The 20585-nt window shown below is 39.4% G+C and overlaps 1 protein-coding gene across 2 annotated transcripts in view; it reads right to left on the bottom strand.

Moving 5' to 3' along the window:
• The window catches only part of NBAS (NBAS subunit of NRZ tethering complex), a 459817-nt gene that overhangs the window by 328911 nt on the left and 110321 nt on the right, over positions 1 to 20585 (bottom strand). For both annotated transcript variants that reach the window (XM_070069748.2, XM_089327834.1), the window contains 9 exons: positions 14585 to 14648; positions 11640 to 11833; positions 10365 to 10622; positions 9570 to 9695; positions 5426 to 5577; positions 4392 to 4532; positions 4060 to 4138; positions 1798 to 1902; positions 1314 to 1450 (listed from right to left, as the gene is read on the bottom strand). In XM_070069748.2, the coding sequence (XP_069925849.2) occupies positions 1314 to 1450; positions 1798 to 1902; positions 4060 to 4138; positions 4392 to 4532; positions 5426 to 5577; positions 9570 to 9695; positions 10365 to 10622; positions 11640 to 11833; positions 14585 to 14648 (1256 nt within the window). The remainder of the gene's footprint in view (positions 1 to 1313; positions 1451 to 1797; positions 1903 to 4059; positions 4139 to 4391; positions 4533 to 5425; positions 5578 to 9569; positions 9696 to 10364; positions 10623 to 11639; positions 11834 to 14584; positions 14649 to 20585) is intronic.

Genomic DNA, 20585 nt, shown 5'->3' with positions numbered 1-20585 from the left:
TAAATATAAATTTTGAAAGTACAGTTTATGGATTACAATGGCTCCCCCCCCATAACTTCCCTCCCACTTGCATCCCTCCCATCTCCCACTCCCTCTCCCATTCCATTCACATCAGGATTCATTTTCAATTATCTTTATATACAGAAGATCAATTTAGTATATATTAAGTAAAGATTTCATCAGTTTGCACCTACACAGAAACACAAAGTGTAAAATACTGTTTCAGTACTAGTTATAGCATTACTTCACATTGGACAACACATTAAGGACAGATCCCACACAAGAAGTAAGTACACAGTGACTCCTGTTGTTGACTTAACAATTTGACATTCTTGTTTATGGCGTCAGTAATCTCCCTTGGCTCTAGTCATGAGTTGCCAAGGCTATGGAAGCCTTTTGTGTAACCCTGTCTTTCAAATAAATAAAATAAATCTCTTAAAAAAAAAAAAAACATTTTAAATTAGGATCACTTGAAAATCAGTTGGAAATAATCTTACTGGGAAACAAAGTTTAAAAAAAGTATATTAAAATTACTATTGGGTAACTACTGTGTTGTGGCACAGTGAGTTAAGCCACTGCTTTGGAGGCCAGCATCCAATACGAAAGTACCTGGCATTGAGTCCACCTCCACTTCCAATCCAGCCTGCTTCTAATGTGCATCCTCGCAGGTGGCAGGTAACAGTTCAAGAACTTAGGGTACTGGGGCCGGCACTGTGGCTGGTAAAGCCACAGCCTGCAGTGCCAGCATCCCATATGGGCGCCGGTCTGAGTCCCAGCTGCTCCACTTCCAATCCAGCTCTCTGCTATGGCCTGGGAAAGCAGTAGAAAATGACCCACGTCCTTGGGCCCCTACACCTGTGTGGAAGACCCGAAGAAACTCCTGGCTTCAGATCGGTGCAGCTCTGGCCATTGCAGCCAATTAGGGAGTGAACCAGAGAATGAAAGACCTCTCTCTCTCTCTCTCTCTCTGCCTCTCCTCATTCTGTGTAACTCTTTCAAATAAATAAATAAATCTTCAAAATAAAATAAAATAAAAACCTTAGGGCACTGTCATTCATGAGGGAGAGCCAGAGAGAGTTCTGGGCTCCTGGTCGCAGCCTGGCCCAGCGATAGATATTGCAGGCATTTGGGGAGTGAACCACTGTATAGAAAATTAGAAGATCTCTCTCTCTCTTTCACTCACTCTACCTTCCAAATAAAAATAAATATCTTTAAATAAAAATTACTATTTATAAAACAAAGACTGTCCAACATGAAACAAAATCTTCTTACTAATAGAAAGCAGACAAAATTCCATTAAAATAATCACCTACCAAGCTTCCGGTAGCAAAACAGAATACTCATGTGGTGATGTGGTCTCTGGAAAGTTGGAGAGAATCGCAAGGCGATGAGGAAGAAGGTCAGAGCCATGGTAAGTAAACAGAATTTCCAGTGCTTGAACATTACTTTCCTGTATCAAAGGCAAGGGACAAGTTTCTTAGAAATGAGGACGTGATGCTATCACATTCCAAACTTATAATTAGCTATTTTATTCAGTTCTGATATAAAGAACTTTGAAATATCCCTGATTTTTCCCACTCTGTGTAACATTTCTCAGTCTAATGCTATAAAATTATTTATATGTAAAACTCAAAATGTCAAAGTTTTTAAAATATGAATTATACTTTATCTACATTTATTAATACAAAAGAAAATAAAATATAATGGTATCTTGCGTGCAAAACCCTTAACTGCATGATTCAAAGATTTAGATAGCGTCAACGGCCATAATTATTTTATTTATGAAAAAAAAATTACCCGAGCATAAGTTCTTGCTGAGAGAACAATATTTTGATTTCTGAATTTCTTAAAGAATTCCGCATCATATCTCTGCTCAGAAGCAGGAGGCACGCCCAGGATTTCCTGAGGGGAAACAGTAATTAAATGAAAAGGCATTTAGATTTAGGTGACACGAAAATATTTAAATCCTCATAACTCTGCCAGCCAAAATAAATAAGGCCTGAATTAATTAACTTCAACTATCATTTATTAACTAAAATACTACATCTGCATTCTTGCCTTAATTTGGAAAGGACCATATTTTTAAATACTATTAATTTTAAAGTAAAATCCAGAAGCAAATGAAACAGGTAGTAAAAAGTAAATGAATAACTGTAGGATAACCAAAATTAACCACTTGGTAAAAACAAATATGCAATAGTTCTCTGTGGTGCCTGTTTTTGAAGATATTATCATCAGTGAAACTAAAGCTAAGTATAAAAATAAACTGTATCTGTACAGACGCCTATAGTTCACCACAAAATATTACCTCTAAATATCTCACAACAAGGAAAGTAAAAGGGCATGCTTTAAAGCAGCCAAACTAGTTGTACCTATAAATCAAATCATTAGCAATTTTCCTTAATTCATTTATATGATATGACACACTCATTATCAATGTTTTCCAATAACCACAGAATTAGTCCTCTTTTATTATTTTGAAAACATTTCAATTGTATTGGCAAGGCAGGGTAATCGAAGACTTTCGAATTTTCCTGTGTGGTCAAAAGTGTTATACACCTCCCACAGGCTTGAGATGCTCATCACATTATCAGAGGTAACATTTATCAAATACCTACTATGTGCCAGTGTGAAGAGCTGAGAAAGGTATGCCCACAGAAGGGAGATGCAATACAGAATGACTGAAGAAGTAACCTTCAAGTGAAGTCAGACTTCAATAGTTCGACATTTATTTTAAAACTTGGGTAACACAGCTATGAGAGTCATGTGGAAAAGCAATCTAAACTATGTGTATGTATTGAAATGTGCTCACTTTCACTTACACCTTTACCGATACCTACCTAGTCTTACACAATGCTACTGAAAAGAACAACACAGGGACATCTGTGTGAAGTCCCTGAAGGCTCAAATACGAAGCATACTATTTTCAAGTTCAAGCGTCTAACTTTAGCCCTAACTCATATTAAAGATCAGTCAACTAAATTCAACCCACTACCAAATTATTAAAATAAAAAAGAAACATTAGCCGGCGCCGTGGCTCACTAGGCTGATCCTCTGCCTGTGGCGCCGGCACCCCGGGTTCTAGTCCCGGTTGGGGCGCCGGATTCTGTCCCAATTGCTCCTCTTCCAGACCAGCTCTCTGCTGTGGCCCAGGAAGGCAGTGGAGGAGGGCCCACTTGGGCCCTGCACCCGCATGGAAGACCAGGAGGAAGCATCTAGCTCTTGGCTTCGGATCAGCGCAGCACGCCGGCCAGAGGCGGCCACTTCGGGGGTGAACCAACAGAAGGAAGACCTTTCTCTCTGTCTCTCTCTCTCACTGTCTATAACTCTACCTGTCAAAAAAAAAATAACTCAAAAAAAAAAAAAAAGAAACATTCATATTAGGATTACTAAAATCTAGTATATACTGAAATTTGATTCTGGAAACATTATCTTAAAATACGGACGGAGGCTGGTGCTGTGGCGTAATGAGTAAATTCACCACCTGCAGCACTGGCATCCCATATGAGTGTCAGTTTCAGTCCCAGCTGCTCCACTTCCAATCCAGCTCCCTGCTAATGGCCTGAGAAAGCAGCAGAAGATGGCCCAAGTGCTTGGTCGCCCTGCACCCACATGGGAGACCTGGATGAAGCTCCTGGCCCCTGGCTTTGGATCAGCCCAGCTCCAGCCCTTGCAGGCATTTAGAGAGTAAACAAATGGATGGAAAATCTCACTGTCACTCTCTTTCTCCCTCTCTCTGTTACTCTGCTTTCAAACAAATAAATCTTTTTTAAAAAAATCAAAATATGAAAGTAAATGTAAAGAATCATAAATCTAGAAAACAGAGATGGACTGACAAGTCTAAAGCATTTCCACTCTCCAGTCCAACAACACAACTTCTAGCATTCATGAGCTCTAACTTTTATCAAAATTTACATCAAGAGATTGCTTCTGAAAGAAATTAAATTTTCCCCACATCAATAGTTCAAAAGAACAAGAATACCAGATATTAGGGCAGCCATGACATTTATAACGATATATCAAATTAACACAATTGGTGTGATTAAAACTATTCTTTACCTCATATGTTGCAAGTCGGTCTAAGTAGGTTAATAATTTCAGTCTACAACGACAAAGTTCCTTTTGTTCCAGTGTCAACCTGTTTGGAATAATTGTATAAGGCCATTCATATTTACACAGAAGTATATTCCTCTAGAAGCTAAAATGGAATGAAAATGATCCATATTCCATTGAGCCCCAAACTCAAGGAACAATAGGCAAAAGTACAAGGGTAAGATAATATTAAATGCATTGTTTCTGAAATAATTTAGTATAATTATCACCAGTAAAGAACAACCTGAAATAACTAGTTATTTTAAAGAAATTATCAACTGAACAGTACAGTCACCTACTTTGCAAAGTTCACTAACTGAAGCAGCTCCCGTCTCTTCTTGAGCTCCTTTTCCTTTTTGTTCTTGGCCGGCTCCTCCTCAGACGGCGAAAGCTCCTCATAGGAGATATTCTCAATGTCCACTTCACCAGGTAATGTAAATCTGAAACAAGAAGAGAAAAAATACATCTATTTTGATTGTCTCCTATCTTATGAAGTGCAACCTACTTTCTCCTATTTTGATTGATTTAATTATTAATTTCCACAGACACAGAAACAACTATTTGGAAAAAAACAAAACTTTTGCCATTATAAACAAAGTGACTGGACTTATTATAGACTAGGCAAAAAGTCACAGAAATAATCACAGAAATTTTAAATCAAGAAAATCAAAGTTATTTAGGAAACACAAAAGATCATATTCACCCCATGTAAAAGAGTCTATGCAGAAAATACTGCCCACAGTTTACACTTTGAATCACTTCTATTTATGGTCCTAAAATGGTAATGAATGTCACTGTCATTTAAATTACTTATTTATCAGGTACACTATCATCTTTATATCTCAAAAGAAGTCTCAAATGTCTGATGAGTAATGGCTCTTGACAAAAAACGTGATTGCTATTATGAACTGACATTTGAATGATGCTTAAAAGTTTATGAGGCACTTTTACAAGACACATAATTTAATCACTCCATGTAATTCTGTGAAGGGGTTATGATCCCACACATAAGGAACATGAGGCTCAGAATCACCTAAGGTGGTGGTTCTGACTAGGAAGCCAATGCAGATAAGCGCCATATGCCCCAGCTTAAAACTGGCAAGGCTTAGTAAAAGTCTGGAGAACGCGATGCCTCCTCAGTGTCAAGCTATCATCCGCAGACACGCTCAACATAAAGGAAGGAAAGCTCCGATCTAAAATAACAAAGCACTGATCAAACACAACTGGTTCATAAGGGATTGATCTAAGGAAAAGCTTATCTGGTCTAATGTTCCAGTTTAAAAGTTTTCACGAAGTCACTACTCCTTTGAATCTAAATCTTTCTAAAACCAACCTGCCATCATCTGTTCCTTTCCCTATTGCTATCAGAGCCTCCAGGTCTGTGCCCTTCAGCCCATACTGAAGCAGTTCTTTTGCAGCATCCACATTCTCAGGAACTCTTTCCAGGCATTCGTGGAGAACCCAGGACCGCTTCTTTATTTTACTCTAAATATAAAGAAAATAGAAAAGAGGAATTAAGAATCCATGCCATCTTCGGATCAGCACAGCTCCGGCCATTGCAGCCATCTAAGGAGTCAACCAACGGAAGGAAGACCTTACTCTCTGTCTCTCCCTCTCACTGTCTGTAACTCCACCTCTTAAATAAATAAATAAAATATTAAAAATATATAAAATTAAATTTAAAAAAATAAAGAAAGAAAGAATCCATGCCATCTTACAGAACCTGACAACTGCCTTTCAGAGTCGCAAAGCTGTGCTGAGGAATCATCTGCTTACGAACAGAGTCACAGACAGTTGCTGGAGGCGCTCCACGTAAAACAGCTAAGTCCCTAATGGGAACCACAGCTGGATGCAGGGGATGTGATTCCAGCTGCTTGCTTTCTTCTACTAATGAGCCACACTGAAACAAAAGCTCAGTATTCTTCTTTGAAAATAAAAAATTTTTCCACCCTCTCATAATTGCTTTTGGTTTGCATTTTGGCTATATAAGAAAGTAGAAAACAAGGTAAAAAGATAAGATAGATCATATTTTAATAATTACATTTAAGTTTTAAATAGAACTTAACACAGCACATCGAAGTAACATGTTTATTTGACTATAAGATGTACCATAGGATGCAGATAACTTAATCATAAAAAGTCACAGTTTACAGTTGGAAAGACTAAGGGCATATTGCTTCCTCCAAACCCATTCAAACCCCCTGACTGGTCCTCTTCCTTGAAAGAGCTATCTGAGTCACAAACTGGAAGTTGGATCTGATTCATACCCTGTGTTCCTTTGTACATTCCATCATATCAAATTCACTCATCAAAGGTTTCTTAACTCACTCCCCCTTCCCATATCGGCAGCCTCTTTACTGTAATCTAAATCATCAACACACAACAGTTGGGACACTGTAGAAACCCCTTACCCCAAGAAGGATATCCCAACAGCTAATTCTCTTTCTAATTACATTTCCCAGTGTTCACTATCATGAAATATCAGCTCCAGCAAATTGGATGACTTACAGGGCTCATTTATCCGTGAATGTTTACTGCATAACACTATGTAACAGGCACTAAATTAGACAGGAAGACACAGTAGTGAGTAAGATAGACTGAGTCAGGGCCAACATGTGGCACTATGGGCTAAGCCACAGCCTGCCACACAGCATCCCATGTTAGAGCACCAATTTGAGTTCCCCCTGTTCTGTTTCCAATCCAGATCCCTGCTCATGTGCCTGGGAAAACAGGGGAAGAGGCCCAAGTACTTGGGCCCTGCCAATCACATGGGAAACCCTAATGGAGTGTCTGGCTCTTGGCTATGGCCTAACAGCAAAGGTCATTTGAGGAGTGAACTAATGGATGGAAGATCCCTCTCCCACCCCAAAGCTCATCATCTTTTAATTTGCTCTTATTAAAGAATGCATTCCTCCTTTCCAACTACAGGACTACTTGGAATGCCTTCAAATCCCTGCTCACTATATAAAGTCTTCCATAACCATCAAGTCTACACTGACTGCTGCCTTCCCTGGGTTCCCAGTATCATCTGACATGTTCTTGATGGTTTCCATATTTTCAGCTTGTCTCAGCAGTAGGACTACGGGCTCTCTAACAGCAAAGGCTACACCTACAGTCCCTAGCATAGTACTTTTATTCTTAACTGTCTATATTTATTAACTATCCCCTACCACAAAATTGCATCTTTAACACTTCTCAAGTCCTTCAGGGATCTGTTCTTTATCATGTTCCAGAAAAAGCAAATAAATGGCTAATGGTGCCCTATATCATAAGAGAAGAAAGGAAGATAATACAGGTTTGATGTTCCAATTTTCTACAGAAAACACAAACAACTTTGTCTTACATTATCTCTCACATTTGAGATATTATTTTTATTAACATAAACAGTTTATCACTCTGGTTTCAGATAACATTTATTATATGTTTAAGTTACTTAATATATATATTTTCTCAAAATGACTATTCTTTTGATGGATTTTGTTTCATTTAAATTTTTTATTCATATAAAGAGAACAGAGTTAATGTTTTTCATATATACAACTTTAAAGAATACAATCATATCATAAAATTTTCCCAGTATTTGCTAGAATCTTCCTAAATGCAAAAGTACCTTCTCTTCTAAACGTCAGATCAAAAGTTCCAATCCTTTAAATGTATGTCATGAGTCCAACTACTTCCTTACAAAGACACCAAGAGTCAAAATACAGAATGCTATGAATTGAGTATGTGCCCCCAAAACTCCCATGTTGAAAAATGAATCCCCAGACTGACAGTATTCGGAGATGGGGTCTTTGGAAAGTAATGAGGGTTGGAATTTTCATGACAGAAGTAGTACCCTAATAAGGGACTTCATAAGTCATAAGGCCAAATAAGAAACAAAATTAGCATCCTTATAACAGAGTTTGTTCCTCACTCCTACCCCTGCTCCCCATCATCTGAAGACACAGCAAGAAAAAATTCATCAGCAAGCTAGAAAGAAGGTATTCACTAGGAATGAAATTGGCCACCACCTGGATCTTGGACTTCCTGGTCTCCACAACTGTGAGGCTACATAACATTAACTATGGAAGGCAGGTAGTAGATTCTTTTTAAAAGATGTAATCTATTTATTTGAGAGGCAGAGTTACAGACAGAGAGAAGGAGAGACACAAAGAAAGGTCTTCCATCCACTGGTTCCCTCCCCAAATGACTGCAATGGCCAGAGCTGGGCGGATCCAAAACCAGGATCCAGGAACTTCTTCCAGGTCTCCCACATAGCTGCAGGGGTCCAAGCACTGAGGGCAACTTCTACTGTTTCCCAGTCCATTAGCAGAGAGCTGGATTGGAAGTGGAGAACCAGTGCCCATTTGGGATGCCAGAGCTTCAGGCAGAGGTTTAGCCTACTATGCCACAGCGCCAGCCCCAGTAGGAAAGACTTCAGCAAAGAAGGGTTCTATTTATGGACTCCCAGCTTCAAACTGCCCCTGGGAGCCAGCTAGCTATGACAGCTTTCCCATTTCTGCTTGCGGCTAGCTGACACAGGATCATGAGAAGGCCACATCAAAACAAAAGACTGGTTCTAGTCCTCATGTGCATTGGTTCTTTTCTGGCTGCTCTGGCTTAGTAGCCAGCAAGGCACAATGGGGACATCTTGTGGGGCTTACGTGCCCCCTTCCTCGTGCCATGGACACCTTCCTTACAATTTCAGTGGTACTGCTATGGGCAGATTTCTTCCCAATCTCCCAGGCCACTGAGAGATAGGCTTCCCAGGCTGGGCCTGCCTAAAGAAGTGGGGAGATTTTTCTTGCCATTCCTCCCCAGGGCTCCCTTCTTAACTATCAGCATCACAACACAAGCATGCTGGTAGAGGATTCCTGCTTGCAAGTTTCCGGGGTTTTCTGACCTCAATCTCAGCTCACTGACACCCTAGCAATAGGCGTTCAGCTTCCCTATCCATCCCATGTTTCCCTGACTGCCAGACTAGACAACTATAGACCAGTTAAGACAACCCAGAAAACATCTCTGTCAACTGTGCTGCAGTCACTCCTTGCCTAATGAGTATGAACCCGAGCTTAGCAGAGGAGACCTCCTTCCAAGTCTGTTCCTTCAGCCTAGGCTTTGCCTTAGGGCTCTCTCTGTGTCTTATAGATAAACTCTGGTTCCTAGAAAACAAGTCTCCACATTGAAACCTTCCCTGTGGCCCCTGACAAGACCCTGACTAACGCAGGTAAAGAGACACAACTGTGGTGCAGTAAGGAAAAGGATTAAGCACAGAGCAGGTACTTGGCTGCTTTCTCAGGGAATACTGGATCACACACTCAGTATCGAAGTCCAGCTGTAGGAACAGCAGTCCAGACAACAAGGTAACTCTTCCAGGTGAGAAAACATACTTCAGGAGCTGTAGCAAAATCAGAAATGTAGAGTCCCCTACCATGAAGCCCTGAACCAACAGATACTCCAAAATATAAACTGTTTCACATATTCACAATTACACATACCAAATAATTCTGAATTGAAGCAATGTTGACTGCTGATTTCCTCCACTGCCTCTGGTAGACGAGATCAGTATCCAGGCCATAGGTATGAGCCAAAGACAAGGCTTCCTCATACTCTTCACTTTCAATCTTTAGACAAAGAAATGGAAACAAGGTCACTATGACAATACAATGAACAATGACAATCCCTTGGATCTGTACAACACATTATGAATACATGTGCACTGTGACACTCAAAGTTCACATACATTTTGAGGAGCAGATAGATCAAGTATCTCTATTAGCATTTTAACAAAGATAAACAGTGAAAAGGTCAGTTCTACATGATAGAACAATGGCAAAACCAAGACCAGCAGTCTAACAGCCACTCTTTGTGCAGGGCTCCTGACCCTGCAGGAAGAACACAGATGAACCTGAACGCAGTGCTGGTCACACAGGCTGCACAAGCCAGGCCTGAACTAGACAGCAGGTGTGCAAGTCTTCTACCAGGTGTAGTCTGAGTACACAGCTGCTTAAACACTGCTAAGGAGAAAAGCTAAAGGTCACTCAAACGACAGCAGAAAGCCAGAGAAATCATAAAGTGGAAACTCAAGCTGAGTGAACTCATCTTTTTTGCTCTTTTTCTGTCTTGATTTTGATTACCCAAGGACAAAAAGCAGCGCTATTTATAATACTGATATCGAAGATCAGTCGTCCAACAATCCCCCTTTAAATTTCTTCCTTTATTGAAAAATTAGCTTTTTTCTCATTAAAATGAGACTGTGATACCTTCAAACTTTGAAAATGATACACCCTCACCTTCCTCTGATAAAGCTCTTCTGGAGTCGTGGAGCGCAAACTCACAAGACGGTAATTTTTAGTAATGGTTCGTGGGCGCTTCCGTGGGGGTGCAAATCGCTCCATTTCAGTCACCAAGTAAAGCCCCTGTTTGATGTAGCCGAAGTAGCGAGCCTTGGCAGAGATTTCATGATCGGAATCAGAATCCTCTTCTCCCTCATCTTCTTCTCCCGACCGAACCTCCAAGCGAGACCGTTTAGGGGCGAGTTTAATCTCACACTACATGGAAAAAAGGAGATGTGGAATTAATAGTAAAGAACTAAAGACAACATTTTAGAATTAGTGGAAAAAATAATACTTCTAATTATACTCTGGTTTGATTCATTATATCATCAATGATGAGACTGACAGAATTCCAACAACAAATACTATAGACATCCACAGCTCCAAAACTAGGCATTATCAGCTCCAAATCTCAAAAACTAAGCCTTTTTTTTAATAATAGGTCAGTAATATGGTCTTGTAAAAATACCCCGGTAATTACTTCAGAGAAATAAAGAGGTTAAGAATGTTAATTTCTTTTCCTTTTGGTATTTCTGTTCACCTGTTACAGAAAAATATGATGATTTTTTAAAAATCTATTTAGAGAATGAACATGAAGGTATTTGTTTGCTTTACCAAAATAGCTCTTCCTCAACCCCTTTTAAAAATGTCTGAGTCTGAAAGCCTGGCTGTTAAAGATAACTTTCATTTCACATTTAACAGAATTGGCTTAGATTTTTAAGCCATAATTCTTTTCATAGGACATTTTTAGACTCAGCAACAAACTTCTGAGTAAAAAATCTTTGTCAAACTATATTGCTGATGTGAAAGCTATTGAAGGCTGTTACCCTTGGAAGACAATTTTAAATGACCAAAACATAACTTTAAAGAACTGGGCTCTATTTTCAAGTCTTTTGTCATGATAAATTTTTATTTAATGAAAGAATCAAAATTTTTAAACAGCCATACTTAAAGGAATTCAGAGGGGGAATGTTTAAAAGGGCTTATCATGTTAGTGAAAAATGAATGCTTTACAGACAGCAAAAAGATCCAGAGTTTCATTTTCTTACAATGCAATTTTTTAGGCTCACTAAACACCAGATTTTTTTTTATGCTGTATTCAATGTCTGATAATTCCATTCACAGATTTTTTATTTTTAAATATTATATCACAGGACAGCTAAAACTAAACACCAGATATTTAGATTTTGGGTGAAATACATGTCTACTCTCAACCAAAGGAGAAAGCCTCACCTCCAAACTTAAAAATCCCCCATCATGGGTAGCAGTAACTTGAGGTGATGGTTCAAACCATTCACAGGATTTTCCTAGTAAATTCTTCAGAGTTTTCACAGATGAAACAGTCAAAGCACCAGAGCATCGAGCCAAAGTAACTGCACCATCTGCCCACCAGTTGACATCTATCAGTGGGTAAAAGGACTCTTTATCTAGTGGGAGAAAAGTAAGTTAAAACACACGCATCTGTGAGTGTGCTTTAAATACAACATATTTATTAGAGTAATCAATTTAAAAACCAAACTCATCCACATTATTTGGGCCCTAAAGTTCAAATAGCATGAATTAAAAAAAAAAAAAGCTAAGTCTTTCCTCATTTTTTTTTTAATTTATTTTATTTGAAAGGCAGAGTTACAGAGACAGAGAGAGAGAGAGAGAGAGAGAGACCTAGAGATCTTCCATCCACTGGTTCACTCCCCAAATGGCCACAACAGCTGGGGCTGGGCCAAAACTGGGCCAGACCAGGGCCAGACCAAAGCCAAGAGCTAAGAGCTTCCTGCAGGTCTCCCTTGTGGGTGCAAGGGCCCAAGCGTTTGGGTCATCTTCCACTGCTTTCCAAGGCTTATTAGCAGGGAGCTGATCAGAGGTAGAACAATCAGCAAGGGAACCAGCGTGGCAGCTTAACTGGCTACTCCACAGCACTGGCCCCTTTCCCTCAAATTTTTATTTTTTTTTTTTGTATACTTTGTATTATGAGATACAAAATGGTACAGTAATTAATTTAATGAACACCTGAGTACCAACATCTTGGCAGCCAAATTTAGAAGTTCCAGGGATACAGAGGTAAATAAATTAAAGTCCTTCTCAAAAAATTAGGAAAATACTCAAGAGAGATATATATCACCATTTTCAACACAGTACGTTGAAAGGTAGGCATATACAAGCTGTACATATAGAAAAGTTTGGAAGATGTATTTTATAGCACGTTCAGATAAACAATGAATTATACCCTTTAGAAAAATACAAAATACACATATAATAATTTCCAGTGTTGATTTCCTCTTAAAGTTGTAACTATTCAGACAGGGAAAAAAACATTCAAGGACAGAGGAATTTTTAGAGATGAAAGTGAATGCCTATGGCTCACCCAACAGAAGCATTCAAAAGGAAATACCATGGTATTTATTATAATTTTATTGTACTTTTTTAACCTCATCTATTCCACCAAGGGTATGATACAGTTTAAAGGTAATACATATAACTGTAAGAAATATTTAAACATTAAACTGAGGAGAGACAGGGATTTTTAAATTGGAATTCAGCACCAAGAGAAAACCTCATTATTTTTATAAAAATAAAGACCATAACAACATTTTTCTCCAATTTAAGCCTAAGGCAATGCAAAATACTACAAAATTATTTCCAAGAAAATGTGAAAAGCAGAGTTCCTAGGGCTAAGTATACAATGGGAGAGGAACAAATCACTCAAATAAAATTTATCTTCTGCTTTGACAGTCATTTTTTTCTTGAAAATATTTCTGAATGATTGTTTTAGACAATCACTTAAGAAAAACAGATAATTCAAAGCATGGAACCTGATGATGGTATTAATGAATCAATATTTCTATGAAAAGTATTAATGAATCAATACTTTTAATGCTCTTTAAATGTGAACTGAAAGTATACTGTAAGTTAGATTTTTAATCTTTTAACTATCACTGACTTTAAAGGAGAAACTTAAAAATTCAAGAGTGTTTAATTTTGAGAGTTCCACCTAAAGAAGGATGATGCTTACTCAAAAACTCAAAGTCATCTTTTGATTTCCTAATTTGGGGCCTCTGCTGTGGCACAGCACCAGCAACTGATATGGATGCCAGTTCAAGTGCCTACTGCTCCACTTCCCATCCAGCTCCCTGTTGATGTGCAGAAGAGTATGGCCCAAGAGCATGGGCCCTGCACCCATATGGGAGACTTGGATGAAGCCAGGCTGGGCCAGGCTATTGTAGCCATTTGGGGAGTGAACCAGCAGACTGAAGTTCTCTTTCTTTCTTTCTCTTCCTCGTTCTCTTTCTCTTTTTCTTTCTTTCTCTCTCTCTCTCTCTCTCCCCCCTCCCCCACTCCTTCTCAGAAACTCTGCCTTTCAAATAGATAAATATCTAAAAACAGATGTTACACTTCATTTCAACCAACCAAGTAAATAATTAATATTATTTTTATTTAAGTACAAAGCTTGGTCTTTTATCTACTTCAAAAAGTGATACATGTTCATTGTATTAAAAAAATTATTTTAGGGAACAGTATTGTGGCCTAGCGGGTAGAGCCACCACCCATGACATCAGCACCTTGTTTAGGCGCTGATGCAATTCTCTGCTGCTCCACTCCTGATCCAGCTCCCTGCTAATTGCCTGGGAAATCAGCAGAAGATGGCCCAAGTGCTTGGGCCCCTACACCCATGTGGGAGATCCAGAGGAAACTCTTGGCTCTTGGCTTCAGCCCAGCCCACCTCTGGCTGTTGCAACCATCTGGGAGTGAACCAGAAGGTGGAAGACCTTTCTCCCTCTGTAAGTCTGCCTTTCAAATAAATAAATCTTTAAAAAAATCCTTTTAAACATGAAGATGAACAAAAAGAAAAAGAACTTCCTACTAATATAACCCTAATTCCCTCCCAACCTCCAAGAAAACCAGTGTTTATCCTTTCAGCTATGCCCCTAGAGCATTTGAAAAGCGGTAGGCTTCAAACTCAGTGAGCCCTCTCAACACTGGCTTGGCAGAGGAGCCATGCCATAAAGCCTAAGCCCTGATTCAGCCTTTGGGATCTGTTGTCTTGTCTCTGGTCCATGAAATCTTAGTGCTTCTCCTAAAGAGAGGGAGAAGTCACCAAGAGATGCTTTACTGTCTAATAAGCACTGTACGTACTAACAAGGTCCCCCAAGGTTTTATTTACCATATTTCATTCAACTCACCTTTTACTTTTTTTCTTTTCTCAGTAGAGAGCCTCCAGTCAGGATTGAGTCCATCATAGCCTGGCTAAATGTGAAAAGATGCACCAGAGGAAGCTTTAGTCAACTACACAGAAAATGATGAGAAAATTATCAAAAGCTATGGAATTTTTTAAGTAACAAAACAAAGAGATGATGTTTTTCCTTGATCTCTCAGTTCCAACTGAATGAAATCTATTCCTCACCATAACAGTCTGGAGAGGCAATTGTTCTTATAGTTAACATGTGCACATGCAAGTATGAGATCAAATATAATATAGAAAAAACTTATATAAGAAAAATAAGATAATAAATATATAACTAATACAAATCAAAGTAAGATACACTAAGAATTCATTCCCTACACAGGAAGCAGAGGAGAGCAGCTGCATGTAAGCTCTGGCCTGGGTACAAGTCCTAGCCCTGCCCCTTGTAAACGCAGCAGCCCCTCAAGGCTGCGGTGTCTTAGCTCTGAGACTCAACTACACAACCTCCATGATACTTCCTAGTTCTTTCTATGACTACAATTTAGGAAGTAAAACTTAACCATGCAGTCCTCAAAATGAAGCCATTCATATTTTAATCTCACAGAAACACAGCATTGCGTTAGTTTAAGATCACATCAGTAAATGTCCTAAGACAATTCAGAGTAAGCCACTGCCAGACACTCTCTTGGCTTACTATTCCTCCAGAACTGCAACAGTATGGAGAAACAGCAGTAAAAAAAATAGTTTCGGTGTGTGTTTGAAATCTTAAATCTAAAAACAGTATTCCTATATTTAAGTCAAACAAACTGTGCTTTTTGCATAATGCACCAGTGAGCATACATTCTTATTAGCAATACCACAGTGGCTCACACTCCTGATTATTAAAATAGATCTTTCTTTCCATAGCCTGGAAGCACTGCCTGTTCTTACCTATTACAGTAGATCACTCAGTCCCTGAGAACAGAGGTCACAATCTTTATCTTGGAAAGAAAAAAAGCTACCATAAGAGGCTAGTTAGGTACCACAGGAAGAAATGGAGTATCCTAGTTAACTGAATAATAAGAAAGACTATTAAGTCTAAAAGAATTAAGAAACAATCAGGTACATATTATTGAGAATAATCAAGTAAGTTAGAACCGTACTTGATCATTTATTAGGCAATTTAGAGTTTTTCAATGCCTGCAAATCGCCAGGAGTATGTGCTGTGACAACAGCATACACTGCTACTGTGTATGATGACATGAGCTAGTTCCTACCAACGCATTCTAGAGAAGACAAGGGGCACATTCTGAAGCCCCTCAAGCAACAATAATTATAACTAAGACCTGGGTAAATTTAATTTGAATGAATTAAGTTTGAATTAAATGAAATTCGACATGAGATCCTGAAAATAAGTAAAAAAATGAATGAATGAATGAATGAATGAATGAATCTCATTCACTGGCATAAGCACTTTGGGAATTCAAAGTGTGCTTGGTCTTCCTCAGAAACGATGCTGAGAAGGAGCACCATGAGCAAGCAGTACTCATCTCTCACAGCCAAGGACGCACACCCTTCGGGACTGGACTGCTCCTTGCACACTGTGTCAACAGTGGGCACTTCTTTTTGTGGCTGGATAATATTTTATTGTAACCATTTATGATAACGTGTTTATCCATTGACCCATTAACGGACATTTAGATTGTTTCCATTTTGGTTGTTGTAAATAGCGCTACTATGAATATGCATAAACATGCTATTTTAGTATTTGTTTTAAATTTAGGGACTTATACACCTAGTTTTCTGAATTTATGCCTTAGAAATAAATTTTAGGTTCATTCTAGGCATCTGAACTAAATGTTTAACTTTATTATACTTGGAAGGTCAATGGGTTTTTCTGTACAGAACATTTGAGGGAAAAGCTGAAATAAAATCCACCCTTCCCCTCTGCGTCACACAGAGGCAGCCTGCAGACCAGCAGCCTTACAGCTGTTCTTCCCCAGGTCCTAAAGGCCATCTCAGTGGCCCCTCATACTCTTGAGGCTGGCCCACACAGCCCATCTTTCTAACCCACAGACTCTAAGACAAACAAGACCCATGGCCTGGCCATGTTTACCACATCTGAAAAACTCTAGAGACTAATGCTCCATGAGCAAGATCACCACACTCCCCATGACCCACAAGAAGGCTTGCTCATGACACCACAGGAATACATTACAAGAAGAAACCCCCATGTCAATTCTCTTTGCATTTGTTGGAACTCAGAATACAAAACTCCAAAATATGGCACCTTGGCATACTGAATACTTTGAACTGAAGGACATTGGAAAACCTCAGAATCAAAGTTTCTCTGGCCTTCTCCTGCCCTCCTATCTCCAGCCCCTCATACTCCCTGAAAGTGAGTCAAAGAAACCAGAACTCTTTCCCTAGTGGGTCACAGACACCAGGACTCCTGCCCTCAAAGCAAGCCATACATCCAGAGAGGTTGTCTTCACTCCTCTATCCTCTCCACTGTAGAGCCTCATTCAAGAAGAGTCTTGCCCCATACAAGAGTAAAGGAAGGTCACACAGAGGCTAAGAAGAGTCTGAATAGGTAGGCCTTCCTGGGTTTCCCCTCAGTGTGTCACCATTAGACCAGCCCTATTCTTACATTCACACTTCTATATGCTGCCCATTCTTCATCACACCTAAGCATCAAAACAGACACATTTCCCTGGATCTTCATCTTGGAAGCCTACTGTACTACACAGAACTTTCAGTACATCTGTTCTGCTTTTCTCTTGCCAATCTGCCTCTTGCTATATGAGAACTGGCTGTGATTCTTTTAATCCCTACAGTCCCTGGTGCCCAACACGGGGCAGCTGAGACATATGACTCACTCTGGAACCTGCAGATGAGATCCCCAGACAACTGACAAAAACCAGCATAGAAAGGTAAGAATACTTTTTGATCAACATCAGCCCTTCCAGACCTCTGCCTATGTTATCTCATTGAGAATGGAAAGCAAAACATCCTCTTTATAGTGCAGGCATTTGGTCCAGTGGTTAAGTAATTACTTGGGACATCCACATGCCATATCAGAGTAACCAGATTTGAATCCCGGCTCTACTTCTGAACCTAGCTTCCTGCTAATGTACATCCTATGAGACAGTAGGTGACAGCTCAAATACTTGAGTACCTGCCACCAACTCAAAGCCCCAGATTGGGTTCCAGGCTCCAGCCCTGGCTGTTGCAGGCAGCAGAGGCGATCTCTCCCACTGTGCCAAAAGCCCATACTAAATTGCCATCATTATATAGGGCAACAGTAACATAGAGGAAGATAACCAAAAAATGCAGATAAAGATTTTGTACAGAACCACTACCATGGCTAAAGCAGTGTTTGAACTAGATTTAAGAATTTTACTTGTTGATTCTTTTTTTCAACCATTAGAATCTAAATGCAACAAAGTCTCTTTCTCCAAAGGGTACCAGAACTCAACACTTCAAATGTTTATTTCACAAGTATGTATTAGTGTTTAATATGCTACCCCTATGTTAGAATCTGTGGATGAAATATATATTCAGCACCAATTCTCAGAGTTCACAACCTAGCAAAGTTGTCAACACAGCTTGGATTATACCAAGATTAATCACATCAACTGCCATCTTCCCACTTATCCTGCATTGACTCATTCATTTAACAAAATTAGTCTAACACCTACTATGTGTCAAAAATAAAATTAAATTAAATTGGAAAAAGATAAGTTTCTATCCTATTTTCTACATCTAAGGAAGTACAAATAGGGAAGCAACAAAACTTCTTAAGAGAAAAATTAAAGCCAAAATGGACATGTATAGATAAAAGTAAAACATATGGAAGTGTTTGAAATGAAAATCACTTAAACAATTCTACTATATTCCAGACATGAACTCAATTTAATACTCACAGATTTCTAGCCAGATGGATCTTCATACAGACAATGAAAGCTGAAGTATTTAATCAACTCAAAATTGGATAGAAGTAAATCAGAATAGGCACTTCTATAACTATCTTTAATCATTAGGTTTTACAGAGAAAATACTCAATCACACAGGCATATTATGAAAGCTAATAAAGTGGCAAATTGCATGAAGAAAGCCCCAAATGAGCTGAATTCACAATTTTGGTAAAGGGATGTAAGGTTGTACAGAGCACTAGTAGCATTAGTTTCTTCTCAGGCAATGATTAAGCTCAAATTACCGGCTGACTATACTGCCTATTGCCATACAACCCACTGTAAACTAACTGGAATGTTCAGTCATTTCCTAGGGCAGCCATAAAGAGAGGTAAAGTTTGCCCTCCCTGGAGACCAAAACTCCACTGACTATTGCCAGAGGAATGAGAAAGAAGCAGCTGTCTCAGTGTTTCTCCAGAGCCTGGGATGTCTCCTTAAACTCCGGCACTGTGGCGCAGCAGGTTAAAGCTGCGGCCTCTAGCACTGACATCCCATATGGGCACCAGTTCAAGTCCCAGCTGCTCCACTTCCAATCCAGCTCTCTGCTATGGCCTGGGAAAGCAGTAGTGGATGGCCCCACTCCTTGGGCCCCTGCACCCATGTGGGAGACCTGGAAGATGCTACTGGCTCCTGGCTTCGGATCAGCTCAGCTCTGGCTGTTGTAGTCATTTGCAGAATGAACCAGCGGATGGAAGACCTCTCTCTCTCTCTGGCTCTACCTCTCTCTCTAACTCTTTCAAATAAATAAAGTAAATATTAAAAAAAAACACCTCCAGTGATGAGTATACAGACACCCACATATTTGGTAAATATGATACTGTACCTCTTACTTATTATTGCTATCATTGCACATTTCCAAGTTCTCAGTATAATGAACCACACAACTCCATAAGATGTCATTCATATAAAATGCAAGGTGATGTCTCTTCCTTGTTTTCCATCAATATCATATGTTAACACCTGATTTCCCAGATAAAATTCAATACCTCTAAATGTAAGCACTATTAAGTACATATTTTTATGAAACGTTTAACCTATAAAATCAGACAACTGAGAAATCCATCCACTGAGAAAAAGGAGTTGTCTCTATGCTATGAAAGATCATCAAATAAAAAGAATCGATGTGAAAATACAGGGGTGGGCACTGTGCACAGCAGGATAAGCTGCCTCTTAGGACACCCGCACCCCATTCTCAAAACAGAATATTAGTTCTAAAGTTTAGCAATTACAAGTTTAACCTGCAAGCCTTACTATACAAATATGATTTATTTCCAACAACCCCACTCCCCAGTACTGTTAATTGAATTGCATGCATTTTCTCTGACTTTGCATTTCCCCAGTTCTATCCTGTTATTTTAATTTTTTGTTTAGCATTTCCCTAGCAAGGTGATGAACACACTCTAGCAATCAGGAAATAACTGGACTTTATTGTTTTACAATGATGCTATCATGGATAACATATTCTACTGCACAATAGTTATTTATGAGCTTTACTGCACTTACTGCAGCACATGACATTTTAGCGATTCATAAAGTAAGTGCTAGTCTGAAAACCCAATGCAATGTGATTAATTCTCAGGACAGACGGTGAAGACTCAAAGATGGTTGCTCAAACTGCTCTTGCTAGACAGGGACTCACACCTCTCACCCAGTGCCCTGCTCGGCCAAGTCGTCTAGGTACCTGTTACAAAGCTAAGCGTTCACCACCGAGTGGCTTTCTCAATTACACATTCTGGAACCTGGACACACTAATTCACTCAAGAGCTGCACACATCTGAGAAGGCTGAAGAAATCAGTATTCCATCCACTGAGAAAAAGGAGTTGTCTCTATGCTATGAAAGGTCATCAAATAAAAAGAATCGATGTGAAAATACAGGGGTGGGCACTGTGGCACACCAGGATAAGCAGCCACGTAGGACATCTGCGCCCCATTTTCAAAGTGCCAGTTCAGGTACTGGCTGCTTCACTTCCAATCCAGCCCCCTGCGAATGCACACGATGGCTTGAGCACTTGAGTTCCACCAACTGATGGCTGAGACTCAAATGG

The sequence above is a fragment of the Oryctolagus cuniculus genome, chromosome 2 (assembly GCF_051225735.1).
Source record: "Oryctolagus cuniculus isolate XC-2025 breed Fujian yellow rabbit chromosome 2, ASM5122573v1, whole genome shotgun sequence".
Taxonomy (NCBI): domain Eukaryota; kingdom Metazoa; phylum Chordata; class Mammalia; order Lagomorpha; family Leporidae; genus Oryctolagus; species Oryctolagus cuniculus.
This window is presented reverse-complemented; position numbering and strand designations above follow the sequence as displayed.